This window comes from Fundulus heteroclitus, chromosome 3 (genome assembly GCF_011125445.2).
Source record: "Fundulus heteroclitus isolate FHET01 chromosome 3, MU-UCD_Fhet_4.1, whole genome shotgun sequence".
Classification (NCBI taxonomy): Eukaryota; Metazoa; Chordata; class Actinopteri; order Cyprinodontiformes; family Fundulidae; genus Fundulus; species Fundulus heteroclitus.
In genome coordinates this window covers 24,290,143-24,313,184 of record NC_046363.1, presented here as the reverse complement: position 1 = coordinate 24,313,184, position 23,042 = coordinate 24,290,143, and the positions used below count along the sequence as shown (strand labels likewise).

Here is a 23,042-nt window from a genome sequence, read left to right as displayed (position 1 = left end):
TAACCAGCCATAAAGATAAACTGCCCTTTTAATCAGTTTTTGCGTTACCCTATTAAATGTGATTGTCCAAGGGGTGCCCGCAGGAAAAAAAAAAAAAGTTATTACAATTTCTGTAGTTTTAATAGGCTGCTGTCATATTTAGGTGGGGAGGGTGGGCATGGACCAGTAGCGAATGGCGGCCATTTAAAAGGAACAGGAAGACAAATAACTGACAGAAGTGTAATGAAAACAATGCAATACAATAAAATAAAATCAATAAACAGTGTGCTGTTAAGGGTATCCTTCGTAAGTTTAATCATTTCGATCAGTAGTTCCCAAAGCAGTTAGGACACATGTAAACAGCAAAAATAATAATTATAACAGTAAGCTTACATGGTGTAAAATCTTACAAATCAATCTACTTTATAAACAGATGAAAACGATATATCATCTGCTGATGATATATATATATATGAACTTAGGTGTAGTAGTGTATAAAACCTAGACAACATAAAAGGGTTTTAAACGTCATGGTGTCTGCTTTCCATCATGGTTGGCTGGAGTCGTGTGTCCTGCTGCCTCCTCGACGCTAGAGGGCGCTGTTCCTGAGGGTAAACTTTTATATTCAGGCAAGATGGCGGCGCCCTGTGATCCCCGTGCTGGACTGAAGACGCGAAAACAGCATTAAATGAAAGATAAAATAAGTTTCGGCCTCAAGTAAATGCAGGTATGATTAAAAGAATAAAAATGCTTTGTGTTTTTTTATTGTGAACATGTTTAAATGGAGGGAGCCGAGCAGAGTTTACAACATATCTGCATCTAAAAGGAACCTTAGTTATATATTTGTGGACAAAACCTATAATAGTGACATTTTCAAAGGGTATTCTTGTCAATTATTCACAAAAAAATGTATACAGTGCCACACAGGACCAATATAAAATGTCTCTTAATTCAGAATTGTTGGGTTTAGGGTCCATAACTCAACAATTGTAATTAAAAATAACTTATGGTCTACGCAATTATGCAGAATATATTCATGATCTGCAGTTTGATTTGTGTAAATAAAAACATGAGACTATTCAGCTTTCTTTAAGCAGATGTCTGGTTGGTTGAAGCCTGCAGTAATGAAAGAAAAAAGGAAATGAGGCAATAATAAGAAACAAAGTCTTCTCAGGTCTACAAAAAATTATTTCATTTTTAAATAACAAAGTGGATATTATATTCTGCTTTGTTGTGGTCCAGACGTGGTGTTCAAATTCACAACAGCAGACTCCTTAAGACTTTTAAGGACTTTATATGGATGTTTTGTTGTTTTTGTTCTGCTGCACCATATAAAAAGAAAGTACTTTAATCAAAGACTTGTTATAAAACATCTTTATTTTTGTCCTGGTATAATTGGATGGTGCAATGTTCAGTTTCATTAAAATAGGAACATCCCAGTGAGGCTGGGTTTGAGTTGCATGCAGTGGCACAGAGAAGATTTTACAGGTTGAGGAAAGCGTGGATTCATTTAATTCGAAGCAAATCAGTGGTGGTTGATCTAGGATGGGCAACTCTCACAGAAGTAGAAGAATGAGAGGGGGGGGGGGGATTCCTCAAACAAGAAATAAGAGACTGCCTCAAAGACACTACACAAAGATTGTAGTAACGACAGTTGTACTTAATAGGTTGTTTTCTCTGGTTTTGTGTTTCAGATGAGCCATGGCAGCTGCAGCAAAACCATCTAAAAAAGAGCTCAAAAAGCAAATTCAAAGTAAGACCTCCTTCACATCACCCTTCAGTGTGAAATGGAGCCCACTTCCACAAAAAGACATGGATTTCATCCTGACAACTTTAAAAGACAAAATAATTGCCACGGGTCTGGAGAAGAAAGAGGCGAAAGTGCCTCGCCAGTGGAGGAAAAAGAAAGGGAATAAACCAGATGCTTCTGGAGAACCTGCTCCTCAGGTGAGTCAGGAAGATCAGGGGCCTGATCCCACTAGAAACGGATGGACAGACGCGGCAGCCCGACGGCAGCTGGCCATCGGCATCAACGAGGTCACAAAGGGGCTGGAGAGGAACCAGCTCGAGCTGCTGCTTGTTTGTAAGACCGTCAGACCGCAGCACATGACGAACCACCTGATCGCTCTGAGCGCAACGAGAGGCGTGCCGGCCTGCCAGGTGCCCCGCCTGAGCGAGAGCGTGGCGGAGCACCTGGGGCTCAAAAGCGTCCTTGCTCTGGGCTTTAGACGGTGTTCTTCCACAGAAAAGGAGATGTTCAGAGACACGGTTGATGCCATTAAACCCAGAGTACCTTCACTGGACGTTGACTGGCTAAACAGTGAAGCAGCTAGAGAGACATCTGAGCTCATGGCCGACCCAGAAGAGGTGGAGGAGGAGCGAGAGGAGGAAATGGAAGAGGAGAAAGAGGAGGCGAGTGGGAAGAGAGCACAAAAACGGAAACTGGAGATTGAATCTGAGATCACGGAGTCGCCCTTAGCGTGCAGTCTACAGCCTCTGAAAGTAAAGAGGATCGTTCCAAATCCTGCTAAGAAAAGAAAAACAAAACCGAAGAAACAGACGGGCAAATAAGACGTTATGCATCCCAGTGGATCCCACCATTTTCTTTCTTTTTAACTGTTTTGTTTGCATATTGTTATTTTTTTTTTTGCAAATTTTTGGAACATTGACAGTCATCAAAACAACTTAACCAATCCCGGTAAACATGAAGCGTCCCTTTAAATGTACTGACCCTTCACCATTTTGTGATAAAACACAAAAATACATAAAATAGTTTTTAGTTACAGCTGTACCGTTTCTTTTTCACAACACTTGTTTATAACACTTAAAAGTTGTTCTGTTGCCTGATCTAATAAAAAAAATAGTTGCGTTTAAGCTAACAGCAGCTGCATTGTGTTCCTTTCATTGTAAAAAGTCTGTTATAGTAACGCATGAGTTGGAAGTGTGTGTAATCTTGTTTGCAAAGTTGCTCATTTCCTTAGATGCATCTCATGAACTGAAACAATGTGGTTAAAAATTAAAATAATGTACAAGCAAGTATATTTTCATTTATTTTACCGTACTTTTTTAATAGGTTGCATATAATCTTTCCTAAGGATTCTTTTACAGCTTAATTTTACAGGTAATATCCAGATGTTTCTATAAAAACTATCAAACTTGCTCTATATTCAATGTCACATTTTAGAACCAGGTTTTATATTGGTTCTAATTTGTAAACTGTACTTTAAGATATAATCTAAACTGCCTGAAACATGCTCCCACCTGCCCATGCTTCTGATGACATCACACGAGGCGACTGATCAGGAGTTCTGAGTACATCCATTTGTCCTGTAAAGGTGTTTACTTGAGCTTCAGCCACATGTGAGAACGCTGCATGAAGTTGAGGGAAGTTTAGCGATAATAAAACACATGGAAGCTGTTTTAGGTGCAGAGCGGACTTCAATGGCCAGGTTTGATGATCAAAAATGATTCCTGTAGGAATGCTGCATCCGCCGCTAGTCCAACAGAAGGCAATCGGCACACGGACCTGGCGTAATGAAGCTGGTCCTGATGGGTTTTAACCACAGGCAGAGCCTCTTAGCAGTCACTAGAAGGGGCATCTAGCTCCCGTCCTGTTCTGGTGGCCTGAAACTTCTACATTTGTCCCTGGTTCTACACACCTGAGTGAAATGGCCACGTTGCCCCACCTAGATGCAGTCCAGTTCTGCCATTTAACTCATTTTGTTTGGGTGTGTTGAAGCAGAGACTCGTCAAAAAGTTACAGGACACCGGCCCTCGGGTACCGGAGTTTGACGCCTGTGAATTAGAGGAATACCAGCAGAATAACGCAGTGACTCATTTTAGAGGTGGAGAATATTCACACGAGGTTGGGATGAAAGAATTCAAACAGGAACTTGACAGATTTGTACTAGGTTCATTCCTAAAGCTCGTCATTGTCGCCGTTAGCTTCAGCCTCTCTATCCTCAGCGGCGTCCATCATGGCTTGGTGGTCATCAAACTCTGGCTCAAACCCGAAATGAACACCTTGCAGCTCAAATGCAACTTGCAAGCATCAAGATGGGTTGAAGTCTGCCAAAAGTTGCTTGTCAGCCTGTACTTAATACTACCGCCAGCTGATAGGCTTCGTTTACCTTTTGTGACGTCATCAACAAAAATACACGCTCTATAAGTATTTGGCAGTTTTGTTACTCGGTGTGCTTTAAAAACTTTTGGGAAATTCTGCAGCGGGAATCCAAACTTCATCACCCAGCGGTGTTTTTATTGTCAGTTTTCATTTTTTAGAGGAAGAAAACACGTCACAGGAGAACATCTTTAAAAAGCAAAACCTCAGCCGCGTTCCTTTTTAAACTTTTGAGTTTATTCAATCAAATATCCATGCTGGTATAGCTGATGTGTTGTAACAGACTGGTATTTGCACTGGGTTTATGCCTAAATGATGCTGGTACAGGTTCTTCATCTTTATCACAGTTTACAATGGTTCTAAAGAAAAACGTTCTTCCGTTTGACTGGATGTTATTTCAAGCATACACTAGTCGGCCCACCTTCCAGATCTCATAAAGAAAATCTTGAAAACGAGGCGCGCGTTTCAGCCGCTGAAGTTTTTGTGGCCGTAAAAACAAAGCAAAAAAAACATGGATGCTAGAGTCAACATGGAAGCAGAACTGACATGCTCAAAAAGGTCATCTGAGGCGCTGCAGGCGACGCGAGGCAACTCGTTTTCAGAGTTATAAACCAATGATGGTAGCATCTTTTAGTGAATCTAACTCATTCTTAAGTCCCAGAGCTTTTACTGACCAACGCTTTTGTCCCGTTCCGGACGATCTTTTTGGAATGCGAGAAAAACACAAATACAAAAAGAGCATTTCAAAATAAAAAAAAAAAACAAAAACAAAACGGATACAGCCTTTTTAGGTCATTGCAGAGCCACAAACATTAAATCACCAAAAAAGATTGTAAAACAATTATGTTCTGATAAAACAGACTCCACCTTAGAACAAGTGGTTGGTCAAAACTTTTGCTCGTTGAAAGCACACAAAACCGCTAAATACCCTCAGAGTAAAGTGAGAGTTGATGCTTTACATTAACAAATATCACAACTTTTACACATTTAGCTGCACATCACACTAAAACAGAATGACCTGCTATATTTTTTTTATGCCTCAACAAAAAAAAAAAGAGGAAAAATTCAGACAGTCAAGACAAATGTGATGACCTTACAGAAACTTGGTGATGTAAATGTTTCCTCCAACCTCTCCTGTTTTTATTAAACCGTAATTAACAACCCCAGTTCAGATGATCTTATTGTTCGGCATATTATATATATATATATATATATATATATATATATATATATATATATATATATATATATATATATATATATATATATATATATATATATATATATATATATAGTAGCTTCTTTGCACCAGTGGGAATTTCTGCCCAATTTTCTGCAAGCGGTAATGACAAAATTAAACAGACTTTTCCCTTTTGAGACCAATAAGCCATATTTAGGTTAATAAATTATCTCCACACAAGTTTACTTTATACAAAATGCCAACCCGAGTCAAATATGCTGCCTATTACCACTGCTGCTAAGTGGAGAGTGTACCAAAAAAACAACAAACCTGAATGAGGGCAACAGTAAATGCTAACACATGTATGGGTTGAATGTCAAATTACAAAACAAAAAGTGACTTCGTAACATAAAAACAGCCCCGCCCCCATTTGTCAAAAGCAAACAGATCGTTCATAAGAGAGCCATATGACTTGTTTGTAAAATTGTGCTTCGTCGATGCGGTACATTCTTGATTAAAAACCCACTTCTACGTAACCCAACGGGAAGAATGTCTTAGATCAGCCCTCGCAAACCTGCAACCCAAACTACAGGAATACATGTGGTTTTCTTTGTAATGTAAACTACATCTTACAGTTTTTGTGTTGTTTAGTGTGAGACTTCCTTTATTACGGAATTTTTTTTTCTTTTTATTACTGAAGAAAACGTGTTTCAGTACGAGTTAGAAACACCTTTTTAGTTCCTAATCCTACGTAGGCCTAGAACAGCCAGCAGAGACACACGACTGACCACAGTGACATGGAAACAGAGGGAAAACGATACATGGAGCAGCGGCACGACTGCGGACCGCAGAGGATAAACAGAACGGAGAAAAGGTAAATGCCTCGGTCGTCATTTACATAGGTACATGAAAATGTATTTCATACCAGCCCCTGGTAACAATGTCTGTAGAGAATGAAGAAATGGAAACAAAATTCACAACGTCAAGGCGTCCCCTGGAACGTCCGACCGTTGTGTTCTGGGAGCGGGAGCGCGTGTCAACGGCGTTGTACTGCGAGGATATCTCAGGCATAGCATGACTTCACATTCAGGATGATGATTGAAGAGTTTTCAACCCCGGGTGGACGGCAACGGTTCTTAATGATGCCACCCCTTTGGTCACGGGGTTGGCTGACTTGTAGTTTTCACTGTTAAGCTCGGGGGCGACCCGTGGGGTCCGAGTGAGGAGCATCCGGAGGCCGAAGTTATCCGGCGCCCGCTTGAGGAGCAGCTGTGAGGCCAGCTGCTACTGAAGGACGAGGCCAACCTGAGACGCAAGAATCGGCAGATTATTAGAGGAGCTCTGACACGTCTGTCCTGTTACGGATCATCTGACAGACACACCTGATGTCGTCACACGCCTTTAAAACGGGAAGAAAAATATGTGACGTGTATAAATATGAACACCTAATTATGTAGCCTTAAAACAACACAAGTTGAGCTGTTTACAGAGCTGCCATGTATCATCCGTGTGAAATCGCTCATAATAATAATAATAATAATAATAATAATAATAATAATAATAATAAGTATACATTTTTCTGTGAATCCAAGTTAGATATTTCCACAGACTGTCAGACATATGAAGGAAGGAGAGATATAATAACATAAGGACAGACGAATAAAAAGAAATGGGACACAAGGAAGAAAGGAAGGACAGAAATGAGGAGGAGGAAGGGAGGAAGATGCGAGGGAAGGTAAGACAAATAGGGGAAAAAAGACAATAAATGAAAGAAACAATAAGAACACACTGCAAAAACTGATCTAAAAATAAGTCATATGTTCTTAAAGTTAGTGTATTTATCCTTGATTTCAGCAGGTAAATGACATTATCTGCCAATAGAATGAGTATTTTGACCCCTGAAATAAGATAATTAGACATCTTGCACCTGAAATAAGATGATAAAGATGAGTTGTTCCTATTTTAAGTGCAAAAATCTTATTCCACTGGCAGATAATCCTATTTACCTGCTCAAATCAAGGACAAATACACTAAATTTATAAACATTTTACTTATTTTAGTTCTGTTTTTGCAGTGCAGAAAGTACATAGGACACCAGGAAACAAAAAGGAAAAGACAGAAAGGAAGGGAGATAGGAAACTGTGAAAAAAAGGACAGGAATGAAAGGTCACAACATTTAGACAACGGGACAGACAATAAATCCTGGAAATACTATTATTTTTTCATATTCTCCTCATTGGTTCTTCCACACTGATCTCAATCCAGAAAACACTGAAATTAAATTTTATACTTTTCAAGCCTGCTTAAGAACCCTAAAAAATGCTGCGCTAAAAGCGACACCGAAACCTTTTCTCAAAAACATATATTTGAAAAAAAAAAATCCCAGATTTTAAATTAAACAATTCAACTATTAGACACAGTTCACTTAAGCTTTCAAATAGATTGGTGCAAGACGGAGCAGCATCAGAAAAAACTAAACAGTTCTTCTGTAACCTCAGTTTGCCTTCAGGACACCCTGAGGCCGTTTCAGGCTTCTGAACGATAACACGCGATAGGAGCTGAAGGTACAACTCTGCTGACCTTATCAGTGTCCATAGGGGGACATTTCCAATTGTAGAGGTAATACTGCAGGTTTCCGTCTCCTATGCCGAACTTCAGCTTCTCCAGAAACAGCTTATTCTCCATCAGATCCAAGGCGTTGAAAACGTCAAAACCTTTCTGTCGAGCACACAACAAACACTGGGATGAATCACACGGCAGCGACAAAACAATGTCCAGGTCACCTTGGTAGCTTCCTACCTTTACTGATAAACATACACTTTAAAAAAAAAAAAGGCACCTTTTTTCCCCTCACTGTCGTTAAATCAGACAAAAATTTTTCCTATTTTTATTATCTTCTTTAAGTTCAGAAGTAGAATAGAAATTCATTGTTCCACACAAGGAAAAGGTTTAGCAGCTCTCGTTTGGCAGTGTGAATATCAAAACACACATATAGGGTAGCAGCAGTCAAAACATTTATTACATTTCTGTCCATAAGGCTTCTACTGGTGATTGATATGATCCAGCAATGATTTCGGCTGTTCTCCTGAGAGCAGCAGAACCACACATCGCAGCAGCACTCCACTACCCTCGCTATCACTGACCTGTAGAAGTTTGCGAGCAGCTGGTGAGGAAGTGAAACGCACTTTAACTTCCTGAGGAAATAAAGTCTTTGTTGGGGTTTCCCCACCTGGTATGAAATATCTGCTCCAGGTGAGATCAGCAGAGATGTGCGATCCCAGGAACTTGTAGCTCTTAACTCTCTCAACCTCCTGGCTGTGTATCGAGAAGGGAGTGTGTGTGGTACGCCTAGATTTCTTAGAGTCTATAATAGCTTTGACGTTAAGATGTAGAAGTTCAAGTTATTCTTTCAGCACTACCAGGTCAAGTGCTGGACCTCCTCTCTGTCGGCCAACTCATTCTTATCAGACATCAGACCTACAACAGTGGTGTTGTTAGCAAACTTGATTATGGTGTTGGTGGAGTGAACGGGGGAGCAGTTATGAGCGAGTCTTGAATAGCTAACGGGGCTGAGGACACACCCCCTGGGGTGTCCCTGTGTCCAGGGTTAGGGTTGCTGACGTTTTCTTACCCGTTCGGACAGTCTGTGGTCTGTTCCTGAGGAAATTTAGAATCGTCCTGCAGAGAACTTCACAACATTTGGTGACGAATGGAGTGAAAGCAACTGGGTGATTTTGTACTCGGACTTTAGGCATGTGGGAACATCAGAGTGAAAGAGGGACAGGTGAAAAACGGTGGTGAATACAGCTTCTAGCTGGGATGTGCAGTTTCTGAGGATTGTTGGGTAAGAATCTCATTCCAGTCTTGGCTTATGGCTCCATATAATTGTATGATTGTATTAATTTGTGTCGCACAGCAGCTTACAGCCGTGGTCGTCTTTGTTTTGTCTTAGAGAGGGGGGGCTCCGAAAAGTCGGCCCATGAAGGCCATTGCTGGAAAGTAAGATGGGTAAAGGGCCGTTATTTTCTTGTTTTCGTTAAAACAGACCAGACCCTGTCTGGGAAACATTTCCTATACTGCAACCTTCTTCTCATTCCAGGGTTCCCACACCTTGGTGAACATCAAATTCAAGGACCTTTCAAGGACTTTCCAGGACCAATTTCCTCAAATTCAAGGACCACACGTGGCGGCATTTACCTACTGTGACCGCTGAATAGGTTATCATATTTTAATACAATGCAAATTTAATAAAAGACTAAACGGCATAGAAGTTGTTGGGTCAGAAGCAATGCAAGAAAGTGGATATAATTTATAGCCTACATTGATATTGATCATATTCATAGCCTACATTTATATCCACAGTATATGGCTATGCCATACTACATTACATATAAGATGTACATTAGCCTACCGTTTCATGGAATTTTATGGAAAAAAGTGCAGCATTTAGATGTTCAGAATTATATCAATTTGTTTCACTTACTTTCATCTTTGATTAAGCTAGTTTTTGACTTTGACTCTTAAAAGTCGCCGAGTTGGCAACACTGCGTGAATGTAACCTATTGGACGCACGTAGGCCTAAACCGTAGCCTACCAACTAACGAAGAAAATTAAAAGTCTGCGGAATCAACATAATTTTAAAAGATCGTGTGGTAGTAAAATAATGACACATGAGTCGTCATCCGTGTGAGCTTTCAACCCCACAAAAAAATTCAAGGACTTTCATGGACAAGGTGTTTTTTTGGCTGTTTTCAAGAACTTTCAAGGACCTTGAATTTATTTTTTCAGATTCACAAACTTTCAGTGATTTCAAGGACCCGTGGGAACCCTGTCATTCTTATGAGAATTCAGTAAATACTGACTTTGGTGATTTCACCCAGCTCTCTTTCTTGATTTTCTCTTTTTTTCCACAACAGGATGCTTCCGCTGCTGTAATCTGGACCAACAGCCTTCCTCGTGTTGACTCCCCGCAGGGCGGATCCGACCTGGTGTTGGGTCAGCTGTAACGGCTCCTCCTCTGTCTCCACTAGTTGAGTGTGGGCCGCTGTGCCGCCACGGCCGAATCAAAAAAAATAAGTGGGTCAGAGCGTCCAGAAGGGTTCTGTCTGTGGTGCTGGTGTCACTAATACTGTCTAAGATTGAACCCCCTGCCACAGCCTCTTGGTGTTGATACAGGAAAGGTGTTCTTCTTAGCGCTGCTTGTTACCTGCATTTGCCTTTAAAGCTGTAGTTGATAATTCCGTTCGTTTCATTTTAAAACGGAAATACCGGCAGAAATGTCATCTTGGTGACCGTTTCATCCTCATAAGATGGTCAATAACACCAGTTACTGTCGGGAGGAGTGGGCCAAAATTCAAGCAAACTATTGTGAAAATAACGTGGAAGGGTTTAAAAGACAATACCAAGTACAAGAGAAAATGTAAGTAAAAAGAAAACTATTATCAAAAACTATCTTTCATTATTCTGCCATTTAGCAAAAAGAAATAATCTGGTAATCGTCCCTGAACTGAAATACAAACATTTCAATCAGATTTAATGTCGGACAGTGAGGAAAACTATGGGTTTTTATATAATGATCTTGGGGTTTTCAGTAGAAAGTCAGACGTTACCAGTTTTGCCAGGATTAGTGCATCATTCACTAAGTCCAGTAGCGGGGTTTGCGTGTGAACACTGTAGAATGAGTAAGCTGCCTTCAGGGTCCTATGTAGAGGATGGTGCATCACAGTTGAGGGCAAAGTGTAGAAACTAGTAAAGTCCGTCAGCACGCCACCTGCAGCCTGAAAAAGAGACGAGCGCGTCGGTTTAAAAGAACAACACATTAAAAAAAGAGAGCTGCTAGCTTGAGGACAGGACGCGCCTGTACAGACCTCTACAACATATGTGTCGATAATGTTGTCCTGTGGTAGGAACCAGTGAGCGACCTCTTCTTCTCCCATTGAAGGTGCGAGATGGAAACGCCTCAGGTATTTTTGTAACAGCTCAGTGACCTGGCGGAGGTCACGCCTCTCCATCGGCCGTAAGCCTCGGGTCTTGGTGCTCTGAACAAAGAAGCAAAGATCACTTTTTTTAATGCTGTTGTTCCTTTTACTGGGAGAGAGAAAATGAAGAATGTGGACCGATCGGTGCAATCCTTTACATCTGGTAGCCTGTAGAGCTTCATGGTTCTTTGCAGCGTCATGTTTCTGCTAAGGTGGGAGAATTTCACCTCCACAAGTTTCCTGGGGTTCAAAGAACGATGCCAGTACCTGAAGTAAAAGAAAAAAAAACACGTTAAAGAAAGGAGAATAGATGCCATGTCAGCATGTCTGGAGCTGAGAACTGTTCATCATACCTGCACGTAGACACGGGTTTAGGCAGCACAACCCCGGCTGTGTATACCGCCTGGAATATTCCCTCCAGGTTCACCCTCCGTGTTATCTCTCGGATCAGCACCGGAGCGACGCGCTTCGAACGCAGCTTCTTATGAACACAGAGGAAGTTGATTTCTACCATCTTCTTTATCCTGCGTCAACATGAACATTTAACGGGTTAGATCACAGCCTGGCTTGCTCCAGAACCGACAGGCTCAGTGGGCTGAGCTCACGTGTCATAGACGCGTATGTCCGCGGGGATGGCGCTGATGAATCCGACGAGCTTCTTATTCGAGGAGACTCTCACTCCACAGTGCCACTGCGGTAACCAACCAGGTGGACGGAGAGCCCTGAGGGATGACAGGGCAAAAAAAAATACAGATTTAACATACACTGAGTTGTTAAGGGAAGTAATATCCTAGTCAATTTTGGACTTTTAGAGACACATTTGAACTGTTCTTTGTTTCCGCTTGGAGCAATTACTTAACCAACAACTTCTGTGTTTTTGTTAAAAAAAGAACTTCAATTTACTGCAAATTCTCTCTAGTCCACACAGGTCCAAAAACATGCATAAAACCAGAGGTGGGGGGAGTACCCCAAAAACATTGTACTCAAGTAAAAATATCAGTGCTTCAACGTATTTTCAGTCTAGAAGTAAAAAGTTGCCATTGAGAGTTAAAATGCATTTGACAGAAAGGCCACTCAAGTATTGAGTAACTGATTATAACATCTGATTTTAATAACATTTCTCCTAATATTAGTGTGTGTGTATGAATATATTTGATCCTGTATGTATAATTTAACCTTGTGCGGATTAGGAAAATTCACGGTAAAGCAAAACTTCTGCACCCAACTCCGGTCTTTAAAATGACTCAAAGATGTACCCTGTGCCATGCTAAAAGACAGAATGGATCAAATACACTTAAAAACAGACATATTTAGGCGACGTTCATGCACACGGCGAGTCTAAGTAAACTTCTCAGCTGGCCTGTAAACAAACACAGGAGGTACTCACCACTTGAGAAAGCTTGGTGAATAATCAAATCTGAACATGTTGTCGTCGTCCTCCACGTAGTTCTCATTTAACAACGTGTACAGCTCTTTCAGCTGCGACCAGAAAGACACGTTCGTTAATAGCGTCCCTCATTCTGAGGATCCAATTAAAGCATCCTACTTACTACATCTGCATTGCTGAGATCCAAAGTGTCCCACATAAAGCCTTGAGGTAAAGAGTATGGCTCCTGTCTGATGTTTTCTTTGTCAGCTTCAATTGGACCGTGGCTTGTCACGACTTCATCTGCAAAGATAGCACGTCGTTCTCAGCGGTGAATTACTCTCGGAAAAGCACGGGAAGAGAACACATTGTATATTTTCACTTTGACTAAGCAGAAGAAATTAGCACTGCAGAACAGCTGAGAGGTTAAATCCTGATTGACTTGGTCCGACGGTGACCAGGCCGCCGCGTAACATGAGCCCTGCTACCCAGATGAGCAAGAGATGTGATGGAAACGGCTTCGTTTAATGACACACAGCAGAAAAGCTGGGATGTAAATTACAGCCGACTCCTCTACTGCAGCCCGGTACTCTGAGCAACCCAGAATGATGAAGTAAAACCCCGCTGGTTCGAAAATCAACGGCCTCCTTCAATAAATTAGGCGTTTACGGTAGAGCAACTGCCATTGATTTTATTTTTATTTCAAACTTACTTAACTTGGGGACAGGCTGGGTGTCCCAGAACTGGTATTTGTGCTTGGTTGCCTCGTCGATGCTCTTCGCTGGACCCTGGCAGGACAGCAGCTCCATGGCTCTTTGGATGTCCTGGAGCTTCTGGATGGGCAAGCCAGGGTTCTGAGAGCGTAAAAATGATACTTATGTAAACAGAGGCTTGTCCCCCCCCTCCCCAAGTCCATGATTTCATTACATTTAAACAAAATAATACAGAATATTAAGGCATCTCAAAAGAAGATAAACAATCACCTTCTTGTTTTTAGACAAAGGCTGCGAAATTTTATCAAAACACGCAACTGCAATGTTTAATATGGTAGTGATGATATTATAAGTAGCAATTACTGACATTTCTTTCTCTTCTCTTGTTTTTTTCCCCCCTCACCATGCACCATCCCCTTTCAACAAGCTAAGCATTTCAGGGTCTTTATAATCAGGTGTGGGCACTGATAAACACTTTAAAAGCCTTTAAGTGGCTTTACTCTTATTTTTCCTATAAAATGTGTGAGGCTTTATTGGTTTTGTTAACTTATTTTGTTTTTCTGGAAGCAAACTGTTCCCCGCCCATGTTTTATAGAATCAGTAGGAGTTGTGGATCCTTAGTTTTGAGTTTTGATGCTGACAAACTCATTGCTGTAGCATACAACTGTTTACCCTCATGCTGTAACCGATCTGCGGTGCCTTGCCGAAGTCTTTATACCTGGAACTTCTTCAACGTAGCACATCATTGTGAAGTGGCTAAACATTTTACAGGGGTTTCTGCATAGCTCTCCTAAAGAAGGTGTATTTATATTCAGCTTCCTTTAAGCTGAGACACCTAAATAAAGCTCTTAACACAATATGTCACGTAGTTAAAACAAAGGGCGTAAAGCAGATAGGTATCCATCATCCACTCCACAAATCACGAAAATGTCCATTTACAGCTTGGCGCAAGCAGCGTAGGGGGCCCAGCGAACATTTACAGGAATGTGCTCTAGTTAGTTAGTGATGAGGCTCAGAAGGTAGTGTAGTCGTCTTGCATTCAGAAGGTTGTGGGTTTGATTCCAGCCCCAGACAAGGCAGTCAACCCCAAGTTGCCAAGTTGTATCAGTGTATGAATGTGTGCGCATTAAGGATTGGGGTTGGGTGAATGTATCCATAGCATAAAGCACTTTGATTGGTCAGTATGACAGGAAAAGCTCTATATAAATTCAATATAACTTTATGGTCTGTGTGCAAAACGATGTGCCACCAAAAACTAAAAACAAATATGTACAGCACCCTAAAAACCCAAATGTTAAACACACTAGTGGCAGCATCATGGTGCAGAGATGCTTTTTTTCCCCCAGCCGAGACAGGACAGAGAAAGCTGGGCTCAGTCTGAATACCCTAAGAGAGCAAGGACTCTAGCCTAAGCAGAAGTGCGTCAGCGGGCGCCATGATAAGTACTGTCCAAATAGTGCAGTCAGTAAGGAAGGAGGTAGGAAAAATAGCCTGTATGCTCCCTCCTGCGGCTAGTTTTGCCTAGGGACTATCGTGGCGTCCCTTAAGAACCCTTAAAGTATCCCACAATCCTTTGCATGACGTGACGTAGCAGCACAGCGCCCTCACAGAAATCAACAAAAATGTCCAAAGACAAGAGAGCGCAGACTTTGCAGTTCATTTTCAGAAGGCTGTAGGCCTTCATTTGACTCGCATCATCCATGTGCGTTTCTGTCACATAATGATATCGGAGTTAAAGGCTGTCCGAATTCTGCACAGCAGTCCCAAGCTCCTTTCCTCCCCAAGATAGAGTTCTTACTGTTGACCCTGTGAAAGGTCAAGGAACAGGAGCTAGAAGCTCTTATTAAGGGTATTTGGGTGGAGCCCTGGTCTGAGTGGATGCAAAGATGGAGATTGAACTGCTGAATACAAATACAGGGACTTCTGAATGGCTGCCCTGGATTTTATTCAGGAGCATCATAGCAAAGGATGCTGAATATAATCAATCACTACACGATTACATGATCAGACTATTTGGCATATTAGTTATAGAAACATTGGTTACAATGCATGCTTGTCCTGTAAATTCACAACCATCCCATTATACTTTGTGTTGGCATGTCAATTAAAATACCAATAAAGTACATAGACGTTTGTAATTACAATAAATGATGAGCAGGTAAAAAATGTCTTGTTTCACCTGCTTATACAGCACTTTATTGTTATTATTGCTGTTGTTGTTAAGGTGTCACAAAATAAAAATAAAGACTGGAGGTATTGAAAGTTTTGCACGTTTTAACGTGGCTTGTAAGCCAACTTTTCAGCGTGCGGTAGACCATCGCCGTCACCATACCTTGATTTCCTGAGAGTCGGAAGCAGAGTCAGATTTGGCTCCCGAGCCCGAGCTAGGCTTCTCTTTTTTCCTCTTCTGCTTCTTCTTCTTCCTCTTAGCGCCCAGCTCTCCTCCCGGACTGCTGCACGGACACGAAGACAAGCGCACACAGGACACAAATGACAACCTGGCTGCCTCTGCCGGACACACACACACATAGAAAGCTAACCTCAGCTACCAGAGCAGCCACTGACAGCTGAGCTACTCGCCGTTAGCCGACTAACGGTTTGCTCTAACGGCTGCCTGTCATGTCGCCCAGGCGAGTACGATAACAGAAACTACAGCAAAAAAAAAAAAAAAAAAACATATTAAGGAAATAAAAACAGTTTAAACAGAAGACGACATTGGGAAGAAGGAAAAACCCTTCAAACAACGGTGTGTTAGTTGCTTGGTTGTGTTTGTGTCGGCTAACATTAACTAGCTAGCTGCGCTAGCCTCACACACAGAGGCAAGGCTGCTCGGAATAAGAGCGTTTCTCTCCACCCCACCACCACCACCACCACCCGCACCCGACGGGACAGGCCACCCTCACCCCTGCAAATGCTCGTTCTCCTCCTCGTTGTCTCCGTCTATCCCGCACGTATCCTGGTCGTCCAGCTCCAGGCTCTGCTGGCTGGCCGCGGACTCACTGTCCTCCGCCATCATCAAGACGCTTAAAAAACTGCCAGCAAGCGGTTTTTTTAGACGCTCTCACTGACAGCAGGCGAGAGATGGAAAAAAAATAAAAACAAAGAACATGTTGGAGGGGAAACAGCACCCCCTGTAGGACAAGGGAGGCGACACAGGCGTTTAACGTTCACCCCCGAATGTTAGTGTGAATATATACACACAGACACACACACATCTATCTATCTATCTATATATATATATATATACACACACACACACACATATATATATATATATATATATATATACATATACATACATATATATATATATATATATACATATACATACATATATATATATATATATACATATACATACATATATATATATATATATATATATATACATACATATATATATATATATATATATATATATATATATATATATATATATATATATATATACACACACATATATTAGGGCTGAACGATTTTGGAAAATAATCTAATTGCGATTTTTTTCTTAATATTGCAATTTAATGTGATTTTTTTTCCAATTTAATTTATCATGTCTTTTTAAAATATATACAAACAACAAATCATTTTGGTTCCTCGCTGTGCAGATTAGTTGCTAAACTCAGAGCAGCAATGATTGTGTTCTGCCTACAATATATTTCAACCAAAATTGCAATTTTGACTTTTTCTCTGCGTTAACCACAAGCAACAAAAATGGAACCTAAATAAAGATGTTTGTAAACAAGGACTATTTAAAACAAGAACTTTTAATGTTTCTATTAATCAGAATATTATTCAAGAGAACAGCTTTTAGTTGATTTGGACTGTCACTAGGTTTCCACATATCTAGAGAGCCAAGCTTCAAGTCTCCAAAAGTGCACTTTAAATTCCATCATCTTATTTGAATTTCTGATGGGGGAAAAAAGTTGGAAAATTGAGAGGAGGCAGCTCAGTACCATACAGTTTTTTAAAGAAATGTTGATCAATACCACTGGAAAACTACAATAAAAGCTGTCTGTCTGGAGGCCGAATATAAAGGAGTAACGAACAAGGCGAGTATTTTTGCCTTGTTCTGTACCGCGCGCTCCGCACAATAACGATAATAGTTGACATGATGCCTTGGGGTTGTAACCTTGTTAAAGCATTTATAACCTTTGAACTTTTTCCACATCCTTTGACAACCACGAATGACACGAAAAGACAGCACAGACGAGGGTATATTTATTGAAAAAAAAAGACTGGTCCTCAATTTTCTTTTCTATATAAATAAAAAAAAAACGAAAAGTGTGCTGTGCATTTGCATTTAACTCTCTTGAATCAATATAGTAAGCACCTGCAATCACAGCTGCAGTCTGTCTCCTTTGCAACGTGGCTCATACCTAATGAGGAAGTGCCTGGACATTCGTTTTCAAGCCCTGCTACAGATTTTCTTTACTAGATTTAGGTCTGGACTTTAAAGCTTTCTTAGACATGAATATGCTTTGATCTACACCAGTTTATCATTAATCTGCTTGTATGTTGAAGGTCAGCTTCCTCCTCTGTCCAGTCTCAACTCCTTTGCAGCTTCTAACAGGTTTCCTTGACCCGTATTTAGCTTCATCCTTCTTCCCATCATCTCTGACCAGCTTCCCTGACGGCGTATTTAGCCTGATGTGTTTTCTTCCAGATGTTGCATATGTCATGCAGACCAACAAGTTAAATTTCATTCTTGTAGGCCTGTGGCAAACTACAAGTAAAAGCCTGACTTTCTTCTTGCCTTTACAATAAAGGCTGGATTTGTGGAGTGCCTAGCAGTGACTAATAGCCGTCCTAGAGATTCTCTCACCACCTTGTTTTGGTCCATAAGCTAAAATCTGAACAAGATCTTTTTGAGGTTTGAAGATCGTTCGCTGACAAAATGCATACTTTATCAGGTATGCATACCTTTGCAAAGCGCCGTACTTACGCACGAAGTCCCGTAATGAAACACAAATGATTCCAGTTTGGTTGTTTATTCAGAATAATAGGCTTAAAGTATAAAGCAACCAACCGATTCACACACTCAGAACTCTGTATTGCTGCTCCACCCAGTAACTGGAGGTTGTTGCGGGACACTGAAAGAAAACATTCATAACAGCAACTCACATGATTTTGACTGAGCAGAGGTAAGAACACAGCTATACACACTGTAACATGATTGCTATGGGTACATTAATCTTGATTGGATTGATGATTTAATAGACTCAGAAGCATCATAATTGGACACCACCACAAACATTGAATACATTCATTCTCCATAAATCTAAATTCTGCAGGGTAGCTTCACACACAGTCACACTTAGCTTCATCTTTCCTGAAAACTGCTTATTCTCGGGGAGCGCATTGCTGATTACTGTAAAGATTTTTAGGATTGCAGCAGCTGCTAGACATTTTCTGAGATGTCTGCATTGTAGCTGTAGTATTATGTGAGTGCTGAGGAAAGCACACTGCATGCTTCCCTTCACAAGCAGGAGGGGAAGAGAGAGAGAGGGCTGAGGTAGAGGAGGAAAGCTAAAGGCCAAGGAGAGCAAAGAAATTAAGAGCTGCAGAATCAGGTTGTTCAAAGGCACTTGGATTATGTGTGTCCGGAGAGGGAGGGGGGAGGCTGAAACACAGCAAAGTTAGTTGGCAAAATATTATGCAGCATTTGTTTCAGCTAAAAAAAAAAAAAAAAAAAAAAAAACAGGTAAGGAGAAAAAGCCCTTAATATATTACAAGGAAAAAAAAACAGCCCGTTTTCAGGTAAAATACTTCATGTTGGCAATTAAAATCAGAGATTACCGTTTACAAAAAGGCATCCAAAGCAGCCGTATAAAAGTGATGCATAGCCTTAAAACAAAAATATGCAAGTCAGTGGTTTAGCAAATATATATATAAAAAAAAAACCTTCATAAAATCAACTTCACAAATTACTAAAGAGTGAGACTACATGTGTTGTAGTGGTAATTAAACTTTACCAGCACACCGGTGTCACATTATCCGATTCGGGCCAAGTAGCAGGTAGGCATAATTTCATCAGACACAAAAGGTTGCATAAACATCCTGGAAAGCCCATTTTATAAGCTAACTTTATATATATATATATATATATATATATATATATATATATATATATATATATATATATAGTACAGGGTTTATGCATTCGTATTGCGGCTGATGCTGCTGAAGGGCTCAAAGCAGATCCTAGAGATTCCTATTGAACTGTACAGTTACACGTCCTGTTGTGCACATATGCTCCAAAAGCCATTAAAACCCACTCACCGAGGATAAACTGGGGTTTTTTCTCTCACTTTAAATGGATACTTCCTGGGATTTTGCCAATATGGCTAAAAAAAAATGGTCGCTATCATCAACTCATCATATACTTCCACCACAGTCCATTTATACCGACGAGGCTCCTTATTTAAAAAGAAAAGGCATATATTTGTTGTGCATAAAATCTCCCAACATCTTGCCTCCAAAGTCTATTTGCCGCTCAGTGGTCGTTATGTAGCTGTTCCTAGAGGTTTTACGAGGGACCAGAACCGTTCTGGACTTAGAGGAGAGCGCAGTGCTGAAATGTGTTCTCAGTGCTTTCATAAGAGCAAAAGGTGTTAATTTAAAAAGGATTCGTCCTTCATGTTCTCGTCGGAGTCGTCGAGGAGCAATGCTAACGAGAGGTTTACGTTTTTACTTGTTTTGCATGTTTATCGTGTTCTGACTGCATATAGAGTCTCTGCTTAAAGCGATCGTAGTCGCCACAAGTCGCAGAGTCAGCATCTTTGGGAGCATCATGCTTTTATGTGTGTCTAAAGTTAGAAATTAAATACAGGTGCATCTTAAGAAATTTTAAATATAAAAAATTTCAGCAATTTAATTGATAGAATCATATTATACATAAACATGTTACAGTTCTATAACTCTGATGTTCAGGTGAAAACCCAAAATTCAGCTTCTTAGACCATTATAAAGGGATGTTTAATACAGTAATGCGGCTAATAAAGCAACCTGGGCTGACCTCCTCCATGCCACGCCGCATTGATACAGTAAATTAATGTAAGACGAACCCTGACCAAGTAGTGAATGTACAGGTCTTAAATTTGTTTCTTAAATTTTTTTTCAAATGTCTTTTGTAGGATTATGATCTTTGAGAAACAGAATTTTGGGTTTTCAGAAGCTGTAATCATCAAAACTGATTGAAATAAACACTTCAAATATAAAACTGTGTATAATGAATCTTTATGAGTTTTCAATGATATTTTTAGTTTACTGAGATGCACCTGTAATGTGTTCAATTTTAGAACTGGGCTGTTACACTTGGGCGACGTTGAATAAGGACACTGAGAATCTCCATCCATAAATAACTGGAAAAAAAACCTGCTTAGTGATTATTTATGGAGACCGAGTGGGAAAAAAAAAAAAAAACGTAAACCTCTCCTTTAACCCGCTTCTGTGACTCATTTAAGGTTGAAGGCCAGCAGGGGTCGCTCCTCCCTCCTCTGCCAGGGGCTTTTCTTCTCCTCCTCTCCATCCTCGTGTGCTGCATCATCATCGGGGGAGACGGACAGCAGCGCGTGATCAGTCCTGAAAGTCACTCCCTCTGGCGTGGGCAGAGGAGGAGGAGAGGCGGGGGACGTCGGGGAAACCGAGGGCGGCTCCTCGAGTATTCGGACCCCCTCGCCTGCTTTCTCCTCCACGCGCCCCGGTCCCTGATTCTCCCTGCTACCGTCAGCTTTGTCTGACAGGGCGGGTCCGGTTTCCCCGCCCTCAGGGCTGCCTCCCCCCTCTAGATCATCCACGTACACTAGCTGGGTGTAAGCTGTGGCTGGTGTGGCAGTCTTTCTCCCCGCTCTCTCCTCCCGCTCCGCGTCTCCCCCCCTGCGCCCCACACGGGGCTCGTTAAGGTCCACGCCAGAGTCCAGGCTGGCATCGTAGCCGTGTCGCCCACCGCTGTCATAATCCTGCTGATCCCCTGAGCTCTGCGCATTACTCTGACAGCCCGCCCGCTGGAGGTCAATGTATGAGTGGCGGATGTGAGCGTTGGAGCGTCCGTCTAGAGACACAAACCAAGCGCGTGGGTGAGGCAGAGGCTTCCCTCCTCGCAGCTCCATTAGAGTCTTTTCGGCCAGCAAGGTGTCCTCTCTGTTTATTTCAACAAGAGCCGCTTCCCCGAGAGCGTTAGGAATAGACAAGGACTCCGACAGGCCAAGAGCCTCGGCCTCGCCCTGCGTGTTCGGGTCAGGGCTGCTGTCGGCGGGGCTGGGCCCCAGGGGCTGCTGGGAGTGCGAGGCATTGAGCTCGGCCTGGATGGTCTCCAGGTCGCTTTGCTGGTCCGTCTGCAGCAGGAGAGCCTGACCCGACAGCGGGTGCTCGCCAGGCAGGCGCATGTAATGTGCCGGGATCACCAGCGTGGGGCGCACTCTGGAGTAGCCTTCCCCGGCGCTCAGCAGGTCCACTGAGCCGCAGCAGAGCAGCTGGCCCGGTCGAGCGAGCGCCTGAGGGTTTGAGCGCTCCAGGTGGTCTACGGAGCGGGACAGCAGGTGGTCAGCCGCCCGGCACTCCCCTCCCTCCCCCCGGCAGGGCGAGTGCGGAGGAGAGGACGGAGAGATGCAGTCGATGATGCCGACGCTGCTCAGCTGGGTAACCGACACCTGGCCGTGATTGGACGACGACAGCGCCTCTGAGATCTGGTTGCTGGACGAGCAGACGGAGGTGTACGACTGACGGTAGCCCCTCTCCGTCCCGCCTGACAGGGCGGCCTTCAGCTGGAACGTCTCTGCAGACTGCCGGTAGTCCCTGCTGCGCGGCGTCAGATTGCCGAGGGACGAGCCGTGGTGGCTGTTGTTGCCCAGAGAGGAGCGGCTGTGTTTGGCGAGGTGGATTAGGCTCTGCTGACGCTGGTTGTCCTGAGGCTCGTACGAAGAAGGCTTCAACATTGGCGTGGTCATGTCGGGCTCGGTGGCTGTGGAGACGAGCTCCAGCTGCACCTAAACACAACGTTTTGGTCAGATGAGGTCGGAGCAGACTCAAACCAAGGAAAACATTCTGTGTTGAATACAGACGTTAATAAAGCAACGGTCTAAGAAATTAACCTGGGATTTCTTTAGGCCAACCACTGGACCAGCTGTACAACATCTCACACCTCCACTCCAGTACAGGTTCAATTTCTCAGTCCTTTTTAGCCTTTTCAGAAAGTTATAAATACAAACGTTCTCTATAGATTTATGGCAGATGCAGCAACAGCGGTTAAAATTTCAATGAACAAATGTTAAAAGCAAAGGAGGAAAGGAAGTGAAAGGAAGAGGCGAAGGAAATAAAGGGAAGGGACAAAGGAAGGAAAGGACAGAAAGGGACAAAATGAAGGAAAGTACATAAAAGTAAGGGACCAAGGAAGGAAGGAAAGGACAGAAAGGCATGAAAGGAAATAAAAAGGAAGGGATGAAGGAAGGAAGGAACGGGAATAAAAATAAGGGACAAAGGGAGGAAAGGAAATAAATGGAAAGGACGGAAAGGACAGAAAGGCACAAAAGGAAGGAAAGGAAATGAAAGGAAGGGGTGAAGGAAGGAAAGGGAATAAAAGGAAGGAACAAGGGAAGTAAAGGAAACAAAGGGAAAGGACGAAGGAAAAAAAGGAAGGGAAGAAGGGAGGAAAGGAAATAATAGGAAGGGACGAATGGAGGAAGGAAAGGAAATAAAAGGGATAAGG

At 42.1% G+C, this 23,042-nt stretch overlaps 3 protein-coding genes across 6 annotated transcripts in view; 1 reads left to right on the top strand and 2 right to left on the bottom strand.

Annotated features, from left to right (window-relative positions):
- Positions 1-566: 566 nt before the first annotated feature.
- Positions 567-2,858, top strand: rpp38 (ribonuclease P/MRP 38 subunit). The gene is made up of 2 exons (XM_012849345.3): positions 567-706; positions 1,674-2,858. Exon 2 carries the CDS (start codon positions 1,681-1,683, stop codon positions 2,548-2,550), a length of 870 nt encoding a protein of 289 aa, XP_012704799.2. The 5' UTR covers positions 567-706; positions 1,674-1,680; the 3' UTR covers positions 2,551-2,858.
- A 3,106-nt stretch (positions 2,859-5,964) lies between these two features.
- On the bottom strand, positions 5,965-16,467 carry nmt2 (N-myristoyltransferase 2). Of its 3 annotated transcripts, none has more exons than XM_036133778.1 (12): positions 16,240-16,465; positions 15,669-15,786; positions 13,336-13,477; positions 12,808-12,926; positions 12,645-12,736; positions 11,863-11,979; positions 11,611-11,781; positions 11,416-11,524; positions 11,147-11,317; positions 10,889-11,056; positions 7,860-7,997; positions 5,965-6,584 (listed from the first exon to the last, which is right to left on the bottom strand). In XM_036133778.1, the coding sequence occupies exons 1-12, from the start codon at positions 16,350-16,352 to the stop codon at positions 6,564-6,566; spliced, it is 1,479 nt and encodes a 492-aa protein (XP_035989671.1). In that variant the 5' UTR covers positions 16,353-16,465; the 3' UTR covers positions 5,965-6,563. The 3 variants fall into 3 exon arrangements, with proteins under 3 accessions (XP_035989671.1, XP_035989661.1, XP_035989655.1); XM_036133768.1 differs by having other exon boundaries at positions 15,669-15,789; positions 16,240-16,464; XM_036133762.1 differs by having other exon boundaries at positions 10,889-11,317; positions 15,669-15,789; positions 16,240-16,467.
- Positions 16,468-18,311: 1,844 nt separating this feature from the next.
- Positions 18,312-23,042, bottom strand: part of fam171a1 (family with sequence similarity 171 member A1) — a 43,447-nt gene continuing 38,716 nt past the window's right edge. For both annotated transcript variants that reach the window (XM_012849344.3, XM_036133752.1), the window contains one exon: positions 18,312-22,323. In XM_012849344.3, coding sequence (XP_012704798.2) covers positions 20,794-22,323 — 1,530 coding nt within the window. In that variant the 3' untranslated portion in view covers positions 18,312-20,793. The remainder of the gene's footprint in view (positions 22,324-23,042) is intronic.